Source organism: Pelodiscus sinensis, chromosome 1 (genome assembly GCF_052426305.1).
Source record: "Pelodiscus sinensis isolate ZL-2025 chromosome 1, ASM5242630v1, whole genome shotgun sequence".
Taxonomy (NCBI): domain Eukaryota; kingdom Metazoa; phylum Chordata; order Testudines; family Trionychidae; genus Pelodiscus; species Pelodiscus sinensis.
In genome coordinates this window covers 166316066-166337434 of record NC_143052.1, presented here as the reverse complement: position 1 = coordinate 166337434, position 21369 = coordinate 166316066, and the positions used below count along the sequence as shown (strand labels likewise).

Below are 21369 nucleotides of genomic sequence, written 5' to 3'. Positions count from 1 at the left end.
AATTAACCAATAAGCCTGGTCTTACCTGTTAATCCTGCCAACTACATACAATTCTACCCCCGCTTGCTGCCTCTGTGTCAGAGGCAGCAGTGGGGAGGGACCCAGGGGAAACTACCACAAAGCAATCTTTGTCTGGTGGGCCTCAGCTCGCTGTGGACAGGAGCTGCTCTGTGGCAGCAGCCCTTGTCGGCGGGGGGCCGAGCTCCCAATGGACAGATCTGTCCCTGGAAGTGGGGCCGGAAGCACGCTGGCTGCTGGCCCCCCCCCCTCCAGGGACTATTGAATAGTCATGTAATAGATAAAATTTGATGCAGTTACATGACTATTCAATTACACACTGCCTAACATTCCTAATATTAACACTAGAAAATTTACCTGGCATTTCTTTGGTCCTTAATACAATTAATTTCAATTTTTTTGGAAAATAAAATGAAAATATATATGTTTTATTAAAATCATTGCTCTAGAGGTGAGGGGTTCAATATGCAGGCTGTCCCCAGAGAGAGAGAGAGAGAGGACACCCAGCCCTCTATCAGGGCAGCAGCTTGGAGCGAAGTTAGAAGCACCTCTCCATGGCCACTGCAGCTCCACTGAACACAGCTGGGGGAGAGAGGCATATCCCATGGCTGGGTCGGGTCCAGGTTCATCTGTCTCCTGCTCTTTCAAGCCAGAGTGAGGAATGCAGCAAATTGTGCACTTTCCCTGCTCCATGATGGGGAACAGCCAGCAATGTTCCTGTATGACTTGGGGGTGGGGGAGCTTCAGTGCCCCCCCCTCTGGTGGGCGCTTTGGTGGAAGTAGATGGACTGTCTTGGATGGCGGGGGAGGGGGAGGGCAGCCCCTTTCACCTGCCTAGTAATTGTCTCTCTTCTCTAGGATTTTTATGAGGTGCAATCCCATTCAAAGCACATCCTAGTTTCCTGGTATATCCAAACTCTTACTTTGCTTTAAATTATGATAAGAGAAAGCTGTGTATTCACTTTGGTGGTCCTAAGTCTCATCATGTAGGAGGAGTTCATGAGCAGACAAATTCTCTCAAATATATACTAGATTTCCCTTTAATTTACATTCTAGTGAAATATCGGAGTGTGGTACAGTCTATAATCCTTTCCCTATTAATTTTTAGATGAAAAGCTACTTGGCATCTTCTGAAAATCTAGGGTTGGCAGTCAAGTGACTCATGCTACCTTATGGTGATTGTTAGCTCTGGTATTAAACTTGGTTCATCTTGACCACTTTGGGTTGATAGGTTGAATTGTTACAGTAGCTGGTCTAACAAAGATAAGTGTTACTCTATACTGTCCTATAAGTCTCACAGGGGTAGCTGTGTTAGTCTGTAACTTTAAAATCAAAATAGTCCTGTGACACCTTAGAGACTAACAGAAATGTACTGTCCTACGTAGATTCCCACAGGAGGAATTTAGGTGTGTAAGGAAACTGAGTTTGACTTTGAAACACTTATAAATAATTGCCCCCCTTGTGTTCCTCTCAAGTCCTATAAAAGTCCTGATGGAATTCTGAAAGAGGGGCTGCTGCAATGAGAATTTTGTGGATGTGTGTTTGAGGGAGGAAATATCTCTGTCTTAAGGATCCCATCTGCAGTGATAGAGGAGACAATCAAGGCCCATCGTATCACTGCAATTATACGTGCAGCTATGATCTTGTCAGCATTGTAATTAAATTAGGCTCAGTGCTCATATTTGAAATCTCCAAAGAAGACCAAGATGCTGCAAGAGGTTGTTGGTGATTCATTAGGTGGCATTGAGTCATCTTGGCCAGTGTCCTAGTAGATGAAAAATTGTGCTTCTGAGGTGCCATCTCTTTGATGAGATCTGAAACTGAAGTCCTTACCACTTTTAGTTATTAAAGATCTTGTGGTACTTTTGCAAATGTAGAACAGTAAATCATTGTATTCTCAGATTCCTTTCTGGATAATTACTTTGCCTAAGGGTCCTTTTCAGTTTTAATTGGATGTGATATTCTTTGCTACCACTAGACTCATGCTGTTCATTGTTGGCATGCCATATTGTGTAGTGCACTTTGAAACAGCTGACACACTGGTAGAATTATGGTGATGAAGTCAGTGCTCCTAACATAGACTGGTACTTTTAAAATGTATAGATATGTTAAATGTTTTGACGTCTCCAGAATGAAAGGAACTATATAAATCTGATATCTTGTCTATTTTAGAGTCTTTAATGAAGCAGAAGCAGTGTTGCCTGAAAAAGAGGAAGATAGATCCATAATTTGTTAGTAGTATCCCATATTACTACAGGTTAGACCTCACCAGTATGGCACTCTTGGGACCTGACTGATCCTGAACAAGGGGTTTTGCCAGACCAGGGAAGGGCCTTCCCCTCCTGGCCCCTGTTGAAACTGGGCTAGGGCTTCAGCCAGCCCCACCTCCCTAGGGGATCTCTCGATGCTGCTGGTCCAGCTGTTGCTGGAGCACCAAAGTCAGAGCTGTACAACTGGGGCAGAGCTCCGCAGCCGCCTGGCTTTGTAGCCAGGGCCAGAACTCTGAGGACAGGGCATAGGGATGGGGCCAGAGCTCCATGCCCCCGGCTAGAGCTCCCTGATTGATTGCTGCTGGGGCTGGAGCTCCCTGGCTGTGGCTGATGGTTCACGGCTGCTGCCAGGCTTGAGTGCCCCAGCTGCTGGGGCCATGTAGGTCAGCTGTGGGCAGAACTCCCAACCATGCAGCCCATCTTCTCGCTCACCACTGTGTTCCTAGCTGAGTTGCCAGTGTCCCCTACAGCACTCCTGCCTTGCCGCCAGACCTCCCTGTTCCTGGACTGTGTGATCCAGGATATAGATGTTAGCGAATAGTCAACTAGTCAACTAGCTGATAAGCATAAAATAATTGGGTAGTTGACTGGAGTATCGACTACTCGCTCCTTCTCTTGCTGCCTCGAGAGGCAGTGAGGGTGGGGAAGGGAGTAGGAAACAGGTCTGGTGCTGGGGGGAGCTGACTTAAAAGCCGGTTCCCCCCAGCACTGTCTCTGCAGTGCTGCCTGACCCCCCTGCTGCCTCTATCAGAGACGGGGGCGGGGGCGGGGGAGGGAGTGGAGGCTGCTGTGAAGCCCGTGGTGGACCGAAGCTCACCATGGGCAGATGCTGCTCCCGCAGCAGCCCCTGTTTGTGGCGGCCTGGGCTGGCTACAGCCAGCCCCGTATGCCATGAACCAGGGGTTGGTGCCAGAGCATTAAAATGCAGAGCTGCAGCAATTAGCAAGATAACTGCATTTTAACATCCTTAGTCCAGGAACATCCATTGTCCATGCTGGACCAGAGAGTCCTAGTAAAAGGAGATGCAACCCTTTGGATCTATTTGCTTTTCTGTGCAAGGGAATAGCGCTCCTGAAGATTTCTTCAAAATGTATAATGAAAGACTTCTTTTTATAAACTGTTTGCCATTGGTGATAATTCACTGCAAATCTACACTCTGAAATGGTAAGATATTTTGCAAACAGGAATTCATTACTGGTTTGTTGATTCTCATCCATGTGTGGCACACTGTTTGCTACAGCAATAAATAACACTTCTTCCCTCAAATATTCAAGTTTAGTATTATTTCTTCTTTCCTACTTCCCTCCCACTAATCTCGAATTTTTAAGATTATCAAATATTGTGAGTTTTCTGCAATGATTTCTGTTTAATACAAAACAGTATTTTATTAAATTATGGATTTGAAGACTCTTTTTTTAAACCAGAGGAAGAGTTTGTGTCTCTTGGAATTTGCAGATGACTTGAAATCTTACTGGAATGCTTGCAGTTCAGTGAACAAATTTAGGCAGCTATCTGGTAATATTTTATTATCTCATTTTACAGGAATAAGGGTTATTTTGAAAAAAGGGGTATTTTTTCTCGAAATAACTGCATCTAAACAGAATTTTTATCTTAAAATAGGGTATTTTGAAAATGCGACCAGCCACGATTATGCAAATGAAGCACGGGAAATTCAAATCCGCACTTCATTCGCAATTTCATTTGTTTGCATTTGCATTCCTCTCTTAAAAGAGGAATGCAGTGTAGACATACCCTGAGAGTGTAGTGAAGAGAAATTAATTCTTTACGATGAAAGGGAAAGCAGAATCAAGGCATCAGTTACCTCATACATAAAAATAAAATAGATCTGAAAAAGTAAGACTCTAAGAAAATACAGACGGAGAGAGAACTGTTGAACCCAAGTAAGTGTAAAAAATGAGAAAAATAACACTAAAAATATAAAAGTTTCAGAGGGGTAGCTGAGTTAGTCTGTAACAGGAAATATAATTAGTCTTCTAAAAACTGAAAGTAGTCTAAGGTCAAAGACTAGCTTTGTAGTTCTATTGTGAACTGTTGGTATCCACAATTAGGGATGTAAAAAATGAATAAAAGTGTTAAAAATTCTATGGGTTACACTGTTACCCACTGCCAGGGCTCTTGGCCCCATGTGGCTGCCAGCAGCCCCATGAAGACTTTAACTATCAATAGTAACTGATAAGCTTATTGTTGAGCCAGTTAAACTCTTTATGTCCCTACCCACAGTGTAGTTAGTTTTACACCCTGCTACAATAATACAAACTTTCCATTATCATGTTTCTTTGATATTCCATTGGAGTTAAGTTGAATAAAAATATAATATACATAACACAAATCAGTGTGGGGAGAGAGGTGCTTTGTTGTTTTTCCTCATATACTTTTATCACGTTAACTGCTCTTTGAAAAACAACCATCTTCACTGTAGACAACCACCTAACCTCAGGATGATTCTTACCAACAACCACAGGTCATACCACACTAATACCAACCCTGGTACCTTCCCTTGCAACAAACCTCATTGCAGCTTTGTCCACATATTCACTCTGCTGATACCATTATTGGACCTAACCAAGTGAGTTATAAGATCAAGAACACATATTCCTGCGCATCCAGTAATATAATTTATGCTATCATGTGCCATAAGTGTCCGTCTGCTATGTACATTGGACAAATTTCTCAGACACTTCTCCAAAGGATCAATGCCCACAAAACAGATATTAGACAGGATCACAAAGAAAAAACAGTTTCTTGCCATTTCAACCAGAAAGGACACTGTCTCAACAACTTAATCACCTGCATCCTGCTCCAAAAGCCTTTTAAATCTGCACTTGAAAGGGAATCCTCTGAACTGTCATTCATGCTAAAATTCGACACTCTACACGTGAGTCTCAACAAAGACTCTGGGTATCTTACCCATTACAAAGATAGCTTCCCCAATTATCACCTCTAATACCATTAGCTCACAGACATCTACCTTCCCCCCCCCCCGCCCCCACGCATCCCCCTTCTGTTCTGAAATTTGATTTGTCCTTTTCATATGTGTTCATTTTTTTTAAACTGGTATATATGGTTGTGACAATTTTCTTCCACTATTTGATCTGAGGAAGTGGGTCTGGCCCATGAAAGCTCATCATCTAATAAACCATCTTGTTAGTCTTTAAAGTGCTACATAGTCCTGTATTTTGTTTCATCTTCACTGTGTGATTACAAGGATCCAAATGATTGACTGCTATTTTAATGTGAATGGTGTTGGTCCTGATGTGTAGCCTCCTTCACTGCTCTTTGGCATGCTCCCAGAATACTAGCTCAGTGGTGATATATTCTGGCACATACAAAACATTTTTCTCCAATGAAAGTAATTGAGGATTTCAGAAGGATATAACTCAACTTTCCTCTAAAATTGTTTTATCTGTAATGTGCTCTGAACAGTAGCAATGAGTGCAGCCATATTTGGACATATAAGATGGTAATTAGAAGGTAAACAGAGAATCTGAAAGAACGTATAATATGAAACATGAACATGTATATGAAAATGGGATTTATTTTGTTTATCAGAGACAGGAAATTTGTGATAGAATGGTGTATTCTGCTGACTTCTAGGGATTATGTAGGGCCTTTCCCCGACATAGCGACATTTGTGTTAAGCTAAATGACTACTTTGTGTTATTCTTCACCACAGAGAATAAGGCAGTGCCATCCTCAGGCATACTCTTTTCAGTTAATAAAGCTGAGCCACAATCAGTGACTAGTCTGTCATTTGCTTTATTATCTTCTTGTTTGACACTGTAAAGAGTGGTAAGTCATCAGGACCTGTTGTTGTTAAGCCAAGAGTTCTGGAGGACTTAATTCAAAGACTGAGGGCGCATCTACACTACAAAACTGTCAGCCTAATTTACTCAACTAATCACTTCGGCCCCCTGCCCCCCGCCCTGCTGCCTCTATCAGAGAGGCAACAAGGGGGGGAACAGGATCTAATGCTGGGGGGAGCCAGCTTAAAAGCTGGCTCCCCCCAACCCCGTCTCCCTGGGGAGTAGTGGGAAACTGGTGGTATTTCCACCTTTGGAATGTAGTAAGAGCAGAGCTCTTGCAACATTTCAAAAGCAGAAGCACTACGGGAAGCACTACGGGAAGTAGGTGAGTGTTTGTCACCCAGTGGCTCCATTCTCCCTGTGGCACTTTGCTTTTGAAATGTACAAGAGCCCTCTCAGGTACATGGAGGTGGAATTATTAAATCAATGTAATGAGCGAGTTTCATCAGTGGGAGCTATGTTTTAATATAGGTGTTTACAGAGTTAACTCAGTGTAAGGCTTATGTCCATCTAATTATGTTGTATTGACCATGCTTGACTCAGTAATAATCCCTACCATAAAAGATCACTAAAATCAGTTACTATATCCGATAATAGAGTAGTGACACATGCTACACTTATATTTAAAAAATGTTTTCTGGGTAATCTTCACAAAGGTCAAAAATCTTTTTATACCAGGAAATTTAGCAGAAATTACTAAATATATTAATTTAAGTTTTCAAATGGTACAACATGGTGAAACTAAGTTTTTAAGCAAGAAAATCATGCCTTCAGTATATTAGAATTATTTTAGCTTGGCAGCAAAGTAGGACATGAAGGAAACCTGGATGATATAATTTAAGTCCCTACCAAGACGTGTATGTGCAAAAGGGAAAAATTAATGTTGTATTAGCAATTAGGGATGTAAAAGTATAACTGTTCAAATGGTTAACTGATAAGCCTGGGCTTTTTGATTAGCATTAACAATTGCATGCAGGCTCCCATCCCTGCTCTGCAGGGGCCGTATGACACCCTGTGCTGGTGGCTTCCACCTCTCCCCCATCCCCCCAGTGGTCTAGCTGGGCCGTGCACTGGGCTCCTGCCGGTTCTCCTGGCAGCACAGCGGCTTCCTGGCTGTCAGCCCCCTTCCCCCGGGCAGCCAAGCTGGGCTATGCACTGGGCTTCTCTCCCCCCACTGCTCCCCGGATCAGTGTGTCCCAGTTTACATAGGTGCAACCTGTACTATCTTGTTATAGTCAGGGAGCAAGGAATCCTGGCATTGCAAAGAAACTTCCTAACCACAGGTGATTTACTGATAGCCCAAAAGAGTTAAAGATGGATGCAAAATAACATGTTTAAACTCCCCCCTGCCCATCCTCACCACTCCTGAGTGTGTTGGGCCAATTATCCTTGGGGAAATATCCTGTCTCATACTTCTACAGCTATATCTTCTGATTCTGGAGGTGTAATGGCTCTCCTTGCTTGGGAGCTAGTCTCTTAAAAGCAGGTGGAGACATCTTTTTCTTGAGGATTTTCCTTGCTTCACCCCAGATCAATGGCTCTATTGATATTAACCCCACTGAATCACCAGGGCGCGAGTATTCAATACTGATGCCCTCTCGGTGTCCCTGTTACAGTTCTGAGATATAGTTAATTCCTGCTGTAAAATGGAGATTTTAATCCACACTCACATATTATGTACTACAAAATTTAAATGAATTAATAAATGGACACATGCTGTTATTTAAAATTCTAGTAAATATACTGAACATTCACGGATATGTTTTTTTACTTCTTTAAATTTCAAGCTAATGATGATTTACTCTAACTTTCCCTCCCTGGTTTGTCTAATTGAAATTTTTATGAATCTTTGTGAGGCCACAAAATATATATATCTTGGTGAGCAAAGCTTGAAAAAAAAGTCACTAGCCCGCAATTAGCGCTAGAAATAATTTGTACTGATCTTTCAACTAAATAATTTTGTAGCAGTCTTCTCCAGTTATTGCCTTCCTACCCACTAAAGCTTAATATTTGGCATTTGAATGTGGACATTATATATATATATATATATATATATATATATATATTCATTCATTGGTATAAACCATTTGCTTGTGTGTCTGGTAGCTTGTAAAGCATTAAATCTTAATCACCTAAACTGGTCTCTGGATCTAGATCCAGGACTGATTGTAAATCTCAGACCAGCATTTCAGTCACTTACTAGGATTAATTCATCTACTAATAGAAATGCATGCACAGGTTGACAAAATTTGTGGTTGTTGAGGACAAAGATTTATGAAGACTCATTTAAGCACATGTGATTCTACAACAAACAGTTGCACAAGACAATTTTAGTTCATTTACAGCACTGTGCACAGTTGTCTACATTCTGTGAATGGGAGCCTTCCTTTGACACTGAAGGGAAGTTCATAGTGAAGATGGAAGAGCATATGCATTCTTCATTCAAGGTAAGTGTAGAAGCAAATAGTTGGTATTTATTTCAGAATTTGAAGTTTTTTACTTGGCCAATGCAAAGCTATGTTCAAGGCATATAGATAAAACAAATAATATAGATGACTGTGTACTAGGTAGATTCATACTATGAGTTAAACTTAAGGTGCTTTAAGTGTTCTTACGGATGGGAAGAATAGAAAGACATTTTGATTCTTCTTACCTTGATTGCACCTTTCTATTTTTTTTCTTCTCCTTCAGCTTGGTCAGAATGACCTTTCGCTCCAAAATCAGTCAATGGTACATACAGTAAAACTCCGATGGTCCAGCATCTGATGGTCCGGCACTATCAGGAACCCGGGCAGCCGGACCATTGGAGCTGCTCTGCCCCCAGCTTCCCCGATTCAGCCGCTGCTAAAACTGACTAGCGTCTGAATCGTGGAAGCCAGAAGCAGAGCAGCTGGGGCACTGCCGGGTAGGTCCCCTAGCGCTGCCCCTCGGGGCTGCGGAACCAACCGGGCAGCACCCCAGGTGTCCCCGATTCAGCCGCTGCTGAAACTGACCGGCAGCTGTCTCCAGGAGGCTGGAGGCATAGCTGTTCTGCCCCAGGCTTCCTGGAATCAGCCGCTGATCAGTTTCAGCAGCAGCTGACTTGGGGACACCTGGAGTAGAGCAGCTGGGGTGCTGCCAGGTTGGTCCCTGCAACGCCGAGTTGCGGCGCTGCGGGGACCAACCCGGCAGCGCCCCAGCTGCTCTGTCCCAGGCGTCCAGATTCAGCCGCTGTTGAAACTGACCAATGGCTGACTCCAGGAAGCCTGGGGTAGAGCTGCTCTGCCCCGGGCTTCCTGGAGTCAGCCGCTGGTCATTTTCAACAGCAGCTGAATCTGGATGCCTGGGACAGAGCAGCTGGGGCGCTGCCGGGTTGGTCCCCGCAGTGCCGAGGAGCGGCGCTGCGGGACCAACCCGGCAGCACCCCAGCTGCTCTGCCCCAGGTGTCCCCAAGTGCAGCTGGGGTGCTGCCGGGTTGGTCTCGCCGCGCCAAGGGTCGGCGCTACCGGACCAACCCGGTAGCAGTCCAGCTGCTCTGCTGCAGGCGTCCCCGATTCAGCCGCTGCTGGTCAGTTTCAGCAGCGGCTGAATCAGGGACGTCTGTGGCAGAGCTGGACTATCGGAAGGGGGGGCTATGAGGGGTCTGGGGTGGCATCCTCCCCCACCCCAGACCCCTCATAGCCCCCCCTTCTGATAGTCCGGCATATCTGATAATCCGGCACCCCCTGGGTCCCAAAGGTGCCGGATTATCGGAAGTTTACTGTAATTGGTATAAGAAATTGTCAGGTGCTTAATTCCCACTTGGCGTTTGTGCAGCCATTGCAGATTATATAAACTAATAAGAAGGTCTTCCACTGTTAACAGCTCACTTCTATAAAGATGTACAATGTGCTCTTTTATTTCAGTTACAAAATGTAATTGAGTTGTACTTTTTCATGCATATAATGTGCCAAATATCAGTTGCTGGCTAAACAAATAAGTTTGTCCCTGTGATACTGTATGTACTTCGGCTTAAAACTCAAGTGCTTGTAACCTTATCAGTGATCAAGAATGCAAAGGGAGTTTATATTTAGCCATGGACTGTTTTAGAATCTGGGATCTGTTTGAAAGTGGAATAAGGACAGCACTTCTGATGCAAACAAAATATAATTTGTATATTGTAGCTTATGTTAATTGGGGTAAGGTGGGCAGAGATGAGGCCAAATAACCGTGCATAAATATGTAATAAATATAAAAAGTCATGCTCACTTGGTTGCTAAACCTTGTGTTTCTCTTCTTGAGATTAAATTCTGTACTACTTACATTTTGGGAAGACCCCATAGACTTTAGTGGCTGTGCATAGAATGGAATTCAGTACAGAATATATCCCCCTGTTCTGTAGTTGACACTATATGGTTAGTATTTCAAAGTTCATTTTTAACAGTTGAAATTCTATTCTTGAATTATGCCTTGGAGTTTGAGCAAAGGCTTAAGTAATACCAAAGCAGTGGCGATAGATATCTCTCATAAAGCATTTGTTTGTCAAAAAGGAAACTAGACCTTTTTGTAGATTTAAAATGTTTTGCCTTTTCTGTAAGGTCATACCATTAAATCATTTTAGGAAGAGATCAAGTACAGGTTGGACCTCTATTGATTGGGACTCTGGTCTGGCCAGACCACAGATGTTCCTGGACACAGTGTCCAGGTATAAGGAGGTTGGGCCACATGGCAGGAGTGGGGTAGGAGGGGCATGTCTCAGACAGGAGCCCTGTGTTAATAGGGCAATGCGTACTGGCTCCTGCTGTTGGGTGGTAGTGGGGGGCTGGCAGTGGCTGCAGAGCCCCCAGCAGCCAAAGAGCCCCCAGAAGCCACAGAGCCCTGGCAGCCCCAGAGCTCCAGCCTGGGGAGCCATGGCCGGGCAGGCAGCAGTGGGCCTCTGCTAGAGTCCTAGCTGGGGGTATTATGGGCCATGTTAGGAGGGATATCCTCTGGTTCGGCAAATCTCCTTGTTCGGGACCAGTGAAGTCCCAAGGGTGCCGGATGAGAGAGGTCCAACCTGTACTTTGATCAAGGGAGTATGGTCAGAACTGTTGGGCTCTATATCTGTCACCAGCTCACTCACTGTGAGCCCATAGATCACTTAAACTCCTTGTGCCTCATCTGTAAAATGCTGATAACCTACCACCTTGGCTCTCAGATGTTCTTGAAGGCTTAATTCATGTTTTTAAAGAGTGTTGAGTGCCTCAGATGAAAAGTGGTCTGTAATATCAATGTGGTGTACTAGTTACTATACAAAATCTTGAGGCATTGTACTAAAATCGGTGTGGGTTTTTTTTCAGGAGGAGGAAAAGCAGAGTGTTATACTGTGTATTGAAAATTATGCTGGATCAGGGACCAGAACTTGATATACAGGCAGTCCCCGACTTACGTGGATCCGACTTACGTCGGATCCCTAGATACGAACGGGGTGAGGCAACTCCCGCACATGCGCAGCAGCATTCCCGGGGCTCGCTCACCTGGGTCCTAGGATCCTCCTCCTCCTCGGGTCGGCTCCGACTGGGGTCCCGCAGAGCTGCCGGGCAGAGGAAAAGTGCCTCCCCACGCCCGCTGTCCCCCCACCCCCCTGCCAGCAACAGGCTGCCCCCTCCCCTGAGCAACAGGCTGCCGAACAGCAGACAAAAGCAGCCTCTCCGCCCCTCCTCCCCTCTATACATGCCGGGCGTCCCTGGGGCTCGCTCACCTGGGTCCTAGAATCCACCTCCTCCTCCTCTTCGGCCGGCTCCAACTGGCCTCTGCCTGCAGCAGCTGGCCACAGGGACAGGGATCCTGCAGAGCTGCCAGGCAGAGGAAAAGTGCCTCCCCAAGCCCTCTGCCCCCCCCCCCGCGGCCTCGCATCCTGCACGCCTCCCCCCTCCCCGCAACAGGCTGCCCCCTCCCCTGAGCAACAGGCTGCAGAACAGCAGACAAAAGCAGCCTCTCCGCCCCTCCTCCCCCTATACATGCTGGGCTCCCTGGGCAAACAAAGACTCCACCAAAACAAACAAAGTGCTGGCCTCATTGTGTTAGCAAAAAAAGGACCCTCCTCCTAGAACCCTGGGTTGTGTGTGGAAATAAAGCTATTAACTCAAAGCATGGTGCAGAGCTGTTTGGTATTTGATGAGTTACTCCTTTAGTCCTGAGTTTGTCACAGGGACAGAAATAGATGTGAAATCTTCTGAACAGGGGAACAGACAGCAAAACAAACATTAGAGGGGAGTTAACCTTTCCCTATGCTATCCAAAACTAAAAAAAATGTTTGGCTAGAGTTTCCCCTACAATATGTACCAGTTCCGACTTGCATACAAATTCAACTTAAGAACAAACCTACAGTCCCTATCTTGTACGTAACCCGGGGACTGCCTGTAGTCAGTTTTTAGGACAAATGATCAATGTGAGAGTGAAATCATCTACCTTGATAAAAATCTGGTTCCACACTGTAAAAAATTCAATCTGGATAATAAGATGTCATTTAAAAATATTTTTAGGGTGCATGTTAACAGAAGCTCTGCATTGGGATCAAACGCTGGCTCAGTTTCAGTTTTAAACTAGGGCATTTCAAATGTCACAGCAAGCTAGCACAGAAGAACTTGGCTTTGGTAAAATAAGCTTGAGATAAATGAGTATTCATTTTACAAATAGGATCTATTGCTATTTTTCTGGAAAGGGGCTAGCTCTTTTTCAGCTCTGGATACCATGGATGATGTGACTTAAAAAGTTTGTTATATTTTCAAATTTATACCTTGTTTATGAAATTTTTTTCGATAGAAAATACCTAAAATAATATTTCAAATGTGTAAAGTGCTTGAACATTAAACTATAATTGACAGTCATAACCAGGCAAAGGTACCTATTCCTAGGTGAGACCTACACAATGTTACACCAGATTAATGTGTTTGTGTAGAAACGATAAGCCAAAATTGTTGAGGAGAACAAGAGCTACATGAAGTTTTAGGTAGATGGTAACCCTCCTTTTGTTCAGTTTAGGTTACAAACTGAACAACCCACTGCTCTGGTTTTGGAGAGACGCCAGTATGAATTGTGGTGATCCTCCTGTGACACTATCTGATTAGAGTATGATAATAAAAACCTTTGTTTTTACCAGTGTTATACAGTTACAACAAATCTTGTACCAGGTATGATACATGGACAAAAAGGGTTAAGTAGTTTGCAGGCTAATTCACTCAGAGTAAGTGGGTAGAGACACATTAGAAAAACATGGCAATAGTAATTATGGTCATTCAATGCTAGATAGGATTGCATTTCCAAGTTCTAGCCTATGTTGTTGGAAGTCAGAAGTACTATTTGCTTGTTTACTTACAGATGTTAACCATGTAAATGGACAGTTCCTATCAGTTACCGTAGCTGTTGAAAAGGGAATATTGATGTTTAGATGAATCTTGTGTAAAATTTCATTTTCTGTATGTCTCTTGAAAGTTTGTGATTAACTGCTTAATTGATAAAGTACCTTTTGCTCATTCATGTAGTTGATTACGATGATTTTTTGGGAAATGGAAGGTTACCTCAAGGCTTTATTGTTCTCTCAGGACTGCTGTTTCAAGAGGCTGCTAGAAGACTATATAAAGACGCTTGTGACCTGATCCTTTTTATCTCAGATCTGCTTAAAGTTTCATGCAGGGGAAGCCTTAGCCATAAGAACTGAGATCCCAGTCCTAAGCTGGATCACCTTGAATATGAATTAGGACAAAGGCTGTAGTCCAATGGACTAATTCTGAAAGAACTCTTTGAAACTACAAAGATTGCCATCTCTTCGGCAAATTTGGTCTCATAACTTTACCTATGTCTGTATGTATATTAATCTTTTAACTAATACATTCTCCCAATTCTTTTTAATACATGTTAGTTTAGTAAGAATTGGCTGTGAGTGCATATTTGGGGTAAGCTCTGAAATATTCAGTGACTTGGGAGGAAATGTGTTCCATCCTTTGCGATTGGAGAACTTTCTTATATAATGAATAATGTCTTCAGTAATCCTTGCTATATTTGACTTGGGTGTTTGGATGGAAGCTTAGAGCTGGGTTGTTTTAAGGGACATGTGTTGGTTTCAGAGAGACCAGTAAGATATTACAGAATCTGTTTTGTGCTGGCTTGGTACGTCTAAGTATTGGATTAACCCCTGGTTGTGGGGGGTTTCCTTCCCAATTCTTTGCAGTTTGACCCTAAATGAGTAATCTCAGTTGGCTCTCTGGTGACCTTGATCTCAGAGCTCCATATTGGGAAGACCCCAAGAGCCAATTGAGGTAATTGTGAAAGGTGAATTGGGGAGATCTGTCCCTGATAAATGATAGCTAAAAATAAAAGTTGTTATTTTTCAAATGGTACTGTTGAGATCAACATCTTTAAAATACCCTGAGTGATGTTATCATTGGGATGCTGGATTAAAACTAAACAGGATTTTAAAAATCCAGTTGCCAGGAATTCGTCAGAAACTTTGTGATGTGAGTGGTGTATGTTTGGTGGGGGAGTAAGCCCATAACTTTTTGTAGAATGTAAAATTTTCTTTGGCTACGTCTGTACTGCATCCTTTTTCCGCAAAAGCTTATGCAAATGAAACGTGGTTAGAATATCGCTGTGCTTCATTTGCATAATTAATTAGGGGCCATTTTTGCACAAGAGGCTGTAGACAGCTCCTCTTGCGCAAACACCCCCATCTTTTGCCAGAGCTGTTCTTCCTGAAAAAATGAGGAAGAACGGCTCATGCACAAGAGGGTGTTTTTGCACAAAAAGGAGCCGTCTACACAGTACCTTTTTGCGGAAAAGCCTCTTGCACAAAAATGCCCCCTAATTAATTATTCAAATGAAGCGAGGCAATATTCTACTCTGTGCTTCATTTGCATAAACTTTTGCAGAGAAAGGGTGAAGTATAGATGTAGTCTTTATCAAGCCTTAATTGTTGGTAAGATGTTCTGAATGTGAATTGGAATATTGCTGTCTTTGTCTGTAGACAAACTGTTCCTTGGCTTCTCAATTTCCCCAGCTGCCTCAGAATGAAATTAACATGACTATTGAGATTGCATTGCAGTGCATCAGAATCACATGTATGAAATTGAAATTGGCAAGAATAATTAGGAAGTTATGAGCAGCATTTAGAGGTATTCCTTGGAGCTATTTACTTGGAGAAGCATCCAAATAGTTAAGGCTGTTGAAAAGGTAGAATACTCATTATTTCCCTCTTCCCATCATAACAGAAGGCTGGGCCATTGCATTGGTTATTAGACTTGAGATTCAGTGAGAAATTTCCTCCCAGTTGGTAAAGTAGTTTGAAATGGCTTTTCGAGTGGTGTCTGGGATAGCACTCTATCCCTTCCAGGAAGAAAGGTTGGATGGAGGAGATGGACTCCTCACCAGTATGTTGTCTGTATCTTGCTGGCAGGGAGAGATGAGTTTGTCCCTCATTTTTTATATGGCTTTTTAGACTTGTAGCTACCACAGACTTTCAAACCTTGAAACTGCAAATGTATGCTGTTTTTGTTTACATTTTACATTTCCTTAAAACAGACCTCTTAATTTTAAGGTAAGGAATACATTTCCATTCACATATAAGAATGGAAATTGATTCTATATTTAGCCCCCCCCCCCTTTTTTTTTTGCAAGTTACATTATCAGCCTAAGCTGTTTGCTAATGTATACTGGCATTTTATGATTTAATAAAATGTGCAACAAAAACACCTGTTTGGATATAGAATTTTGTTTCTGAAGTATATTTGAAGGAATTAAATTTTTTATTGCAACTGTTTCATTATATCTTGTTATATTTGAGAAAATAAAGGCTATTTCTAGGGAAAGATTCTGTTGGGATAAATGGAGGCAAACTTTCAGTCTAGCATTTGGGAAATATGCTCAAATAATATGAGCTGAATGCTCTGGGTTTGGGGGGGGGACATGTTTCTAAAGGGAGGGAGAATTTAGGTCTTTGCTTCTACTTTCTTTGTTAAACCAGCTCCCTTCAGCCTCTCCATAAGTTAATTCCCAGCAGAGGTCCAGATACTATTCCTGAACATTGGTTTAGTGTTTGCTGCTAATATTTCCAGAAAGTACTATGTGCAGAAGCACATCGCACAAGAATGATTCTCTGCTGTAGAACTTCCTTGCTCTGCATCTGAAAATGGGAAAGGATTGAGGGACTCTGAATTCTTATATTTATATACCTATTTTAACTTCTACACTGTAAATCCACTATTGTAACACTTGGAGGCCAACCTAGTCAGGGTCCCATTTTGCTAAATGAGTACAGACATCTAGTAGAGGACAGTTGCTGCTACCAAAGAACTTACACTTTAAAATTAAATCAAATATTCGCAAAATTAACCTAATTTGAAAGGAGGATGTTTGTAGTGGAAATACTGAGACCTTCTTAAAAATTATGGAATGATGAGGTTTAACTGAACAATCGGGTAGCCAAAAACTGAGATTGGAGTTCTTTATGTACTCCAGAATAGATATGGTGCCTATATATAAATATAAAATGTAAAATAATTAACCATCACATTATGGGAAAATGCTTGACTTAAATTAGTTTCTCTTCCAAGAATTATAAAATGCATTTGTCCAGGCCAGTTTATTATGCTGCAGTCCAACCAAATACATTAATATATCAATTGCGTTTTCAAGGTGCATAGTATGTGGGATTTAGTGACATGGTGCATGAACCATTTATATTCTGGGGCCATCTTTTTTGTATATATTTACAAAGAAAGAAAATTCTCAAGGTTACAAATCTGGAAAGGTAACTTTGAAGTGTTCATTTTTTTTTAATATATGAAGACTATATTATGGCTTTGGACTTTGCAGGCACATAAGCTGATGTTTTCCTAATTAGAATGGCAAATAAAATATTTATTGAAATGGTTCAAGGATGGTAGCCTGATTACATAAAATAAAATAATTATGTGAGTATTAGCTATGCAGCTCAGAATAATAGTTGAAAAGGTAGAATATTATATTCTACTTTTAAAATTCTGAAAGCAGCTAATCAAAATACTATTCAGTGCATGAGGAAAAATATATATTCCAATTCACAGTGTCTCTGTGGTGGGCAAGTACAGCGTACTATTAATACTGAAATTTGGACAGTACATGGTAGACTTGATTCTTATGTTAAAATTAACAAAAACAAAATCTTCAAGTGGTGAGTTCATTCCTTTTTCTACAGCTGTTCAAAGATTCTGACTCTTGCTACACAGTACCCCTCCACCATAGTAGGATATTGGTTCATTACTGTCTTAGGAGGAAGAGTGCTAGCAACTTAACATGACTATTGGTCTCATCTGTGATATGATGCTATAATGGTTGTAAATGAGAGAATTTTAATAAAGTAGCATTTTTTTCACATCTTTTTGCAGATCCAACTTAAAATGTGCATGTTCCTCATGCGTGACTTTTGACCAGTCATGTCCATTGAGGCTAAGCTTCTTCTCTGCATGTCTGCATTGCTTTCCCCCAACTCCGCCAATCTGAGAATATCTGGCTAAGTTACCCAAACTGCTTCTCATTTTCCTATTATCATCTGTGGCAGACAGACAGAGCTTGGTCTCTACCTTTTGCCCTGAAACACTTTTCATTGTCTCAAACTTGTAAATATTAGTAGCTAGAAGATTTACCTGGCATGCAGGTGACCTCAGAGGGAGAGGACTTTCTCAGCCATCTCTCAGGGCAACAACTTAGGGCTAGGTGAGAATTGCCTCTGCAGCTGACACGGCTGGGGAAGGAGTGCATGTCCTCTGGTAGGGCAGGTTGTGGTTAGTCTTCCGTCTGCACTCCCCACTCAGAGTGAGGAATGCAGCAAACTGTGCAGTTCCCCTTCATCACAGAGTGAGGGGAACAGCCAGCACTTTTCCTGTATGAATCGGGAGGAGAGAAGCTTCAGCCCTTCCCAGGTGCCCTTTAGGGAAATTGGAGGGTGGTAGTTCTTGGGGCTGGGGCAGTCTCAGACTGGGCAAGGATGCACCCCAAGCCAGCCTCTTTCACCTGCCTGGTGATTCTATCCCTTTTCTGTATGGTTTTATGAGAAGCAATCCCACTCCAGGCACATCCCCATTTTCCTGGCACAACCAAAACTTTTACTTTGGTTTAAGTTATGATAAGAGAATCTGCATACCAAATTTGGTGGTGGTCTTAGCTCTTACTGTTTAGTAGGAGTTATTGAACTGACAGATGGATTCATGCATAGACAAACTCTCAAATATATAGTAGACTACTACAATTAGCTTAATTTAAGGATGATTTTCTGCCTTTTTGGCAGCCCCCTTATTTGTCATCTTGAAATTTTCTTCCCTTCTTCTGACTCCTTAGCACCACGGTGCCTTCCTGTCTATTAATCAAACTTAAACTCAAACTTATGGCTTTCAGCCATACCCATCTTGTGAGAGCTTATAACATAAACTGAGAGAATAGTTGATGTTTTGGGGAGAAGGGTGATGGTTATGTTTTGGACCCTTGTTCTGTATGTCAGTATTTCTCTGCCAGAACTTGTCTCCAAAGATATTTGCTAAAACTCTGCCTACTGGAGTTGTCCATGAAGAGGAATGTAGGATTGAGAGAGATGTTCCTCTGGTTGTAGAGAGTCTCCTCCTAGAGACCTCACTCTTTCAATGCTTCTCTAAGTTAAGGAGTCTATCTTAAAACTTCCTGTTATCAGTACTGGGAGAGGGTCTGCAACTCTTGCAGTCAGCCATCCTCCAAAATGAACTCACCATTCATTGGCTGTGAGCTTGGCACTCAAGCCTGGTGCTACTTCCACCACATTGAAGAATTAAGGGTGATCTCCCACCCCTATGAGGCTAATGGCCTGTGCTCCCTACTGCCATGCTGGAGTGTCCACGTTTGTTTATTGACAAATAAAATTTGCAGAATTTTAAAAATATCATGCATAGAATTATTAATATTTTGACAACTCCCTCTGGAGTAACTTAAAATCTTCAGTTAGAAGTTTTAGCTATTGTTTGTTACTGTATGTAATGTTTATTTTCTATTATAGCTTCTAATTTCAAAGCATCTGTGAACCTAGTCAAATATTAAAATTACAATTTCTAAACTGGTTCTAAATCTGGTGGAACAGCAAATAAACTTGAATAAGCTTTTTCCATTTGAATATTTGGAACCTTATAAACTGTATTAATTCTTATATTACATGCAGATTCAGGTTCTGTTTAGGCTTTTCTGCTGTGGCCAGCACTGTATCTGATTGCCAAGGTTTTTTAACCTCAGCTCTTTAAATACTATAATTCAGTCTTCTTTCTTCAACAGGAAGAAGAGAATTTATCCAAAGATTAAAACTTGAAGCAACACTGAATGTGCATGATGGCTGTGTAAGTGATTTCTTGTATCTAAATTTTCAGTACTTCAAAAATGGGGTGTCCCATGTCAGTGTGTATGTGTCTAGACTGAAAAATGCAAACTGAATACATTTTAAAGCTGAATGAAAATATGTACTTGCCAATACCTGCATCCAGGCTTTCTGGGTTCCATTTCTTCTGAAGCAATTGAGGACAACTCAGTCCCTGAAATGGAGCAATGAGCTGTGTTCATTTCATTGCTTTACTTATGAATGAGGCAGTCACCTATAGCAGAAAAAACATTGGACTTGGGTAGGACCAGGAAAACTAAGGAAGAATTAATCTTAAGTAACTTCTTATGTACTTATTTGTAATTTAACACACATTCTGATAATTTAGGATTTTTTTTTTTTGCATTGCTGTGCTTGAAGCATTTTAGTTCACGTGTAAACTTAGAAAAGAGGAAGGGCTATATGTTGATTATGAAATCTAAAATTTAAAATCTGTAGTCTAAAATGTGTCTAATCTTGGAAACAACATGAAATGGTGCAATCAGATGTTTAAAAGAAAACCACATTATTATTTATAAGTAAATAATTAGGTTTTAAAATAAATCTCTACTTTCCAAGTCTAAATGATATAAAAAATTTTCCATGCTGTGCTCTCATAACCACAGTTCTCATTAAATCCTGCTTCTGATAGATGTAGCAGAAGACAGGGAGGCAGCAAAAAGACTGTGTTCCTCAAACTCCACAGGATTGCTTGAGCTCTTAAGAGTAGTAGTAGTGGATACATTTGACTAAGTTCTGTGACCTAGGTGGTAGAGGTTGGTTGTTGTGACAGGGCATCTTTGCTGGCCGGTCATCTGACAACAAAGCAGAAGTTCAGGTTTTGTTTTTTTTCTTATCAAAGGATTTTTAAAAGATTTTGGGATGGTTAGGGAAAAAATTGTTTGTAAAGTCCATTATATGCAAACTACTGTGAAAATGAAAATATTGAAATGTTGGGATTTTACACAAATTTATAATTCAGTCTCCCATAGCATTGTGATTAGGGATGTTAAAATGCATATAATTAAGTAAATGTGTAACTGCTGAAATTTTCAGCAGTTACGCATGGAGGGCAGGTAGCTCCCATCTGCTGACTCCCCCCTTCCTGCACTGCTGCGTCTAATACAGAGGCAGTGGAGGGAGGGAGCCACATGGCTCCTCAGGAGCCGGTGAACACCAGGAGCTTGCACATAACTGTGAAGGTTAACCAATGAGCACGGTTGCACTTTCACATCCGTAATTGTGATGGGACCTAAATTTTTATGCCTATGAAAGCCATGAAGTGGTAAAGCATACTGCCAATAACCCTTTAATTTATTCATATTCTAGGATGTGGTTGTATCTAATACCACTTGATTAGTGTTAGCTTTATTTGTAAGCTTAAACAGGTGACAAGTTGTGGATGGTTAGCTTGCTGTAGGAGAGGAGGTTAAGTAGGACTTGCTGTAAGTAAAAGATTCAAACTCTCCACAGTTCTACAATTTAGTATGTAGAATGACAAATGTGATTGGGAAAAGTTAGCTGCTCTGTATCCTCCTCGTCAACTAAATGTGAACTCAGAAATCTTTTTTGCAGCATGAATATTTAGAGGATGCATGCCCTTTCCATGTTAGTGAACAAGGAAATCAACATGTGATCAAACCACTATTTTCTAATGATAGTAACTTAATTTCTAAAAATATTATCAGACCTAAAATCCTAGTCTGAATTACATATGGTTGATTTTGAAGCTTTTAAACCAAGAGCACTTTTATATATGCTTAATATTTATTCAGATACAGGCAGTCCCCGCACTTACGAACGGGGCTTTCTCACCCCGGAGCTTGCAGGCAGCGGTCCTGCCACCTCGACCTCCGGGGCGAGAAAAGCTGCTCCCGGTGCCCCTGGTCTGCTGGGGACCGTCCCCAGCAGACCAGGG

At 41.9% G+C, this 21369-nt stretch overlaps 1 protein-coding gene across 7 annotated transcripts in view; it reads left to right on the top strand.

Annotated features, from left to right (window-relative positions):
- DCAF6 (DDB1 and CUL4 associated factor 6) overlaps positions 1-21369 on the top strand; it is a 156391-nt gene that overhangs the window by 4111 nt on the left and 130911 nt on the right. For 6 of the 7 annotated variants that reach the window (XM_075909054.2, XM_075909049.2, XM_075909043.2 and 3 more), the window contains exon 2: positions 19373-19434. The exons of the other annotated variant lie outside the window; for it this stretch is intronic. In XM_075909054.2, the coding sequence (XP_075765169.1) occupies positions 19373-19434 (62 nt within the window). The remainder of the gene's footprint in view (positions 1-19372; positions 19435-21369) is intronic. 7 annotated transcript variants of the gene reach the window in all.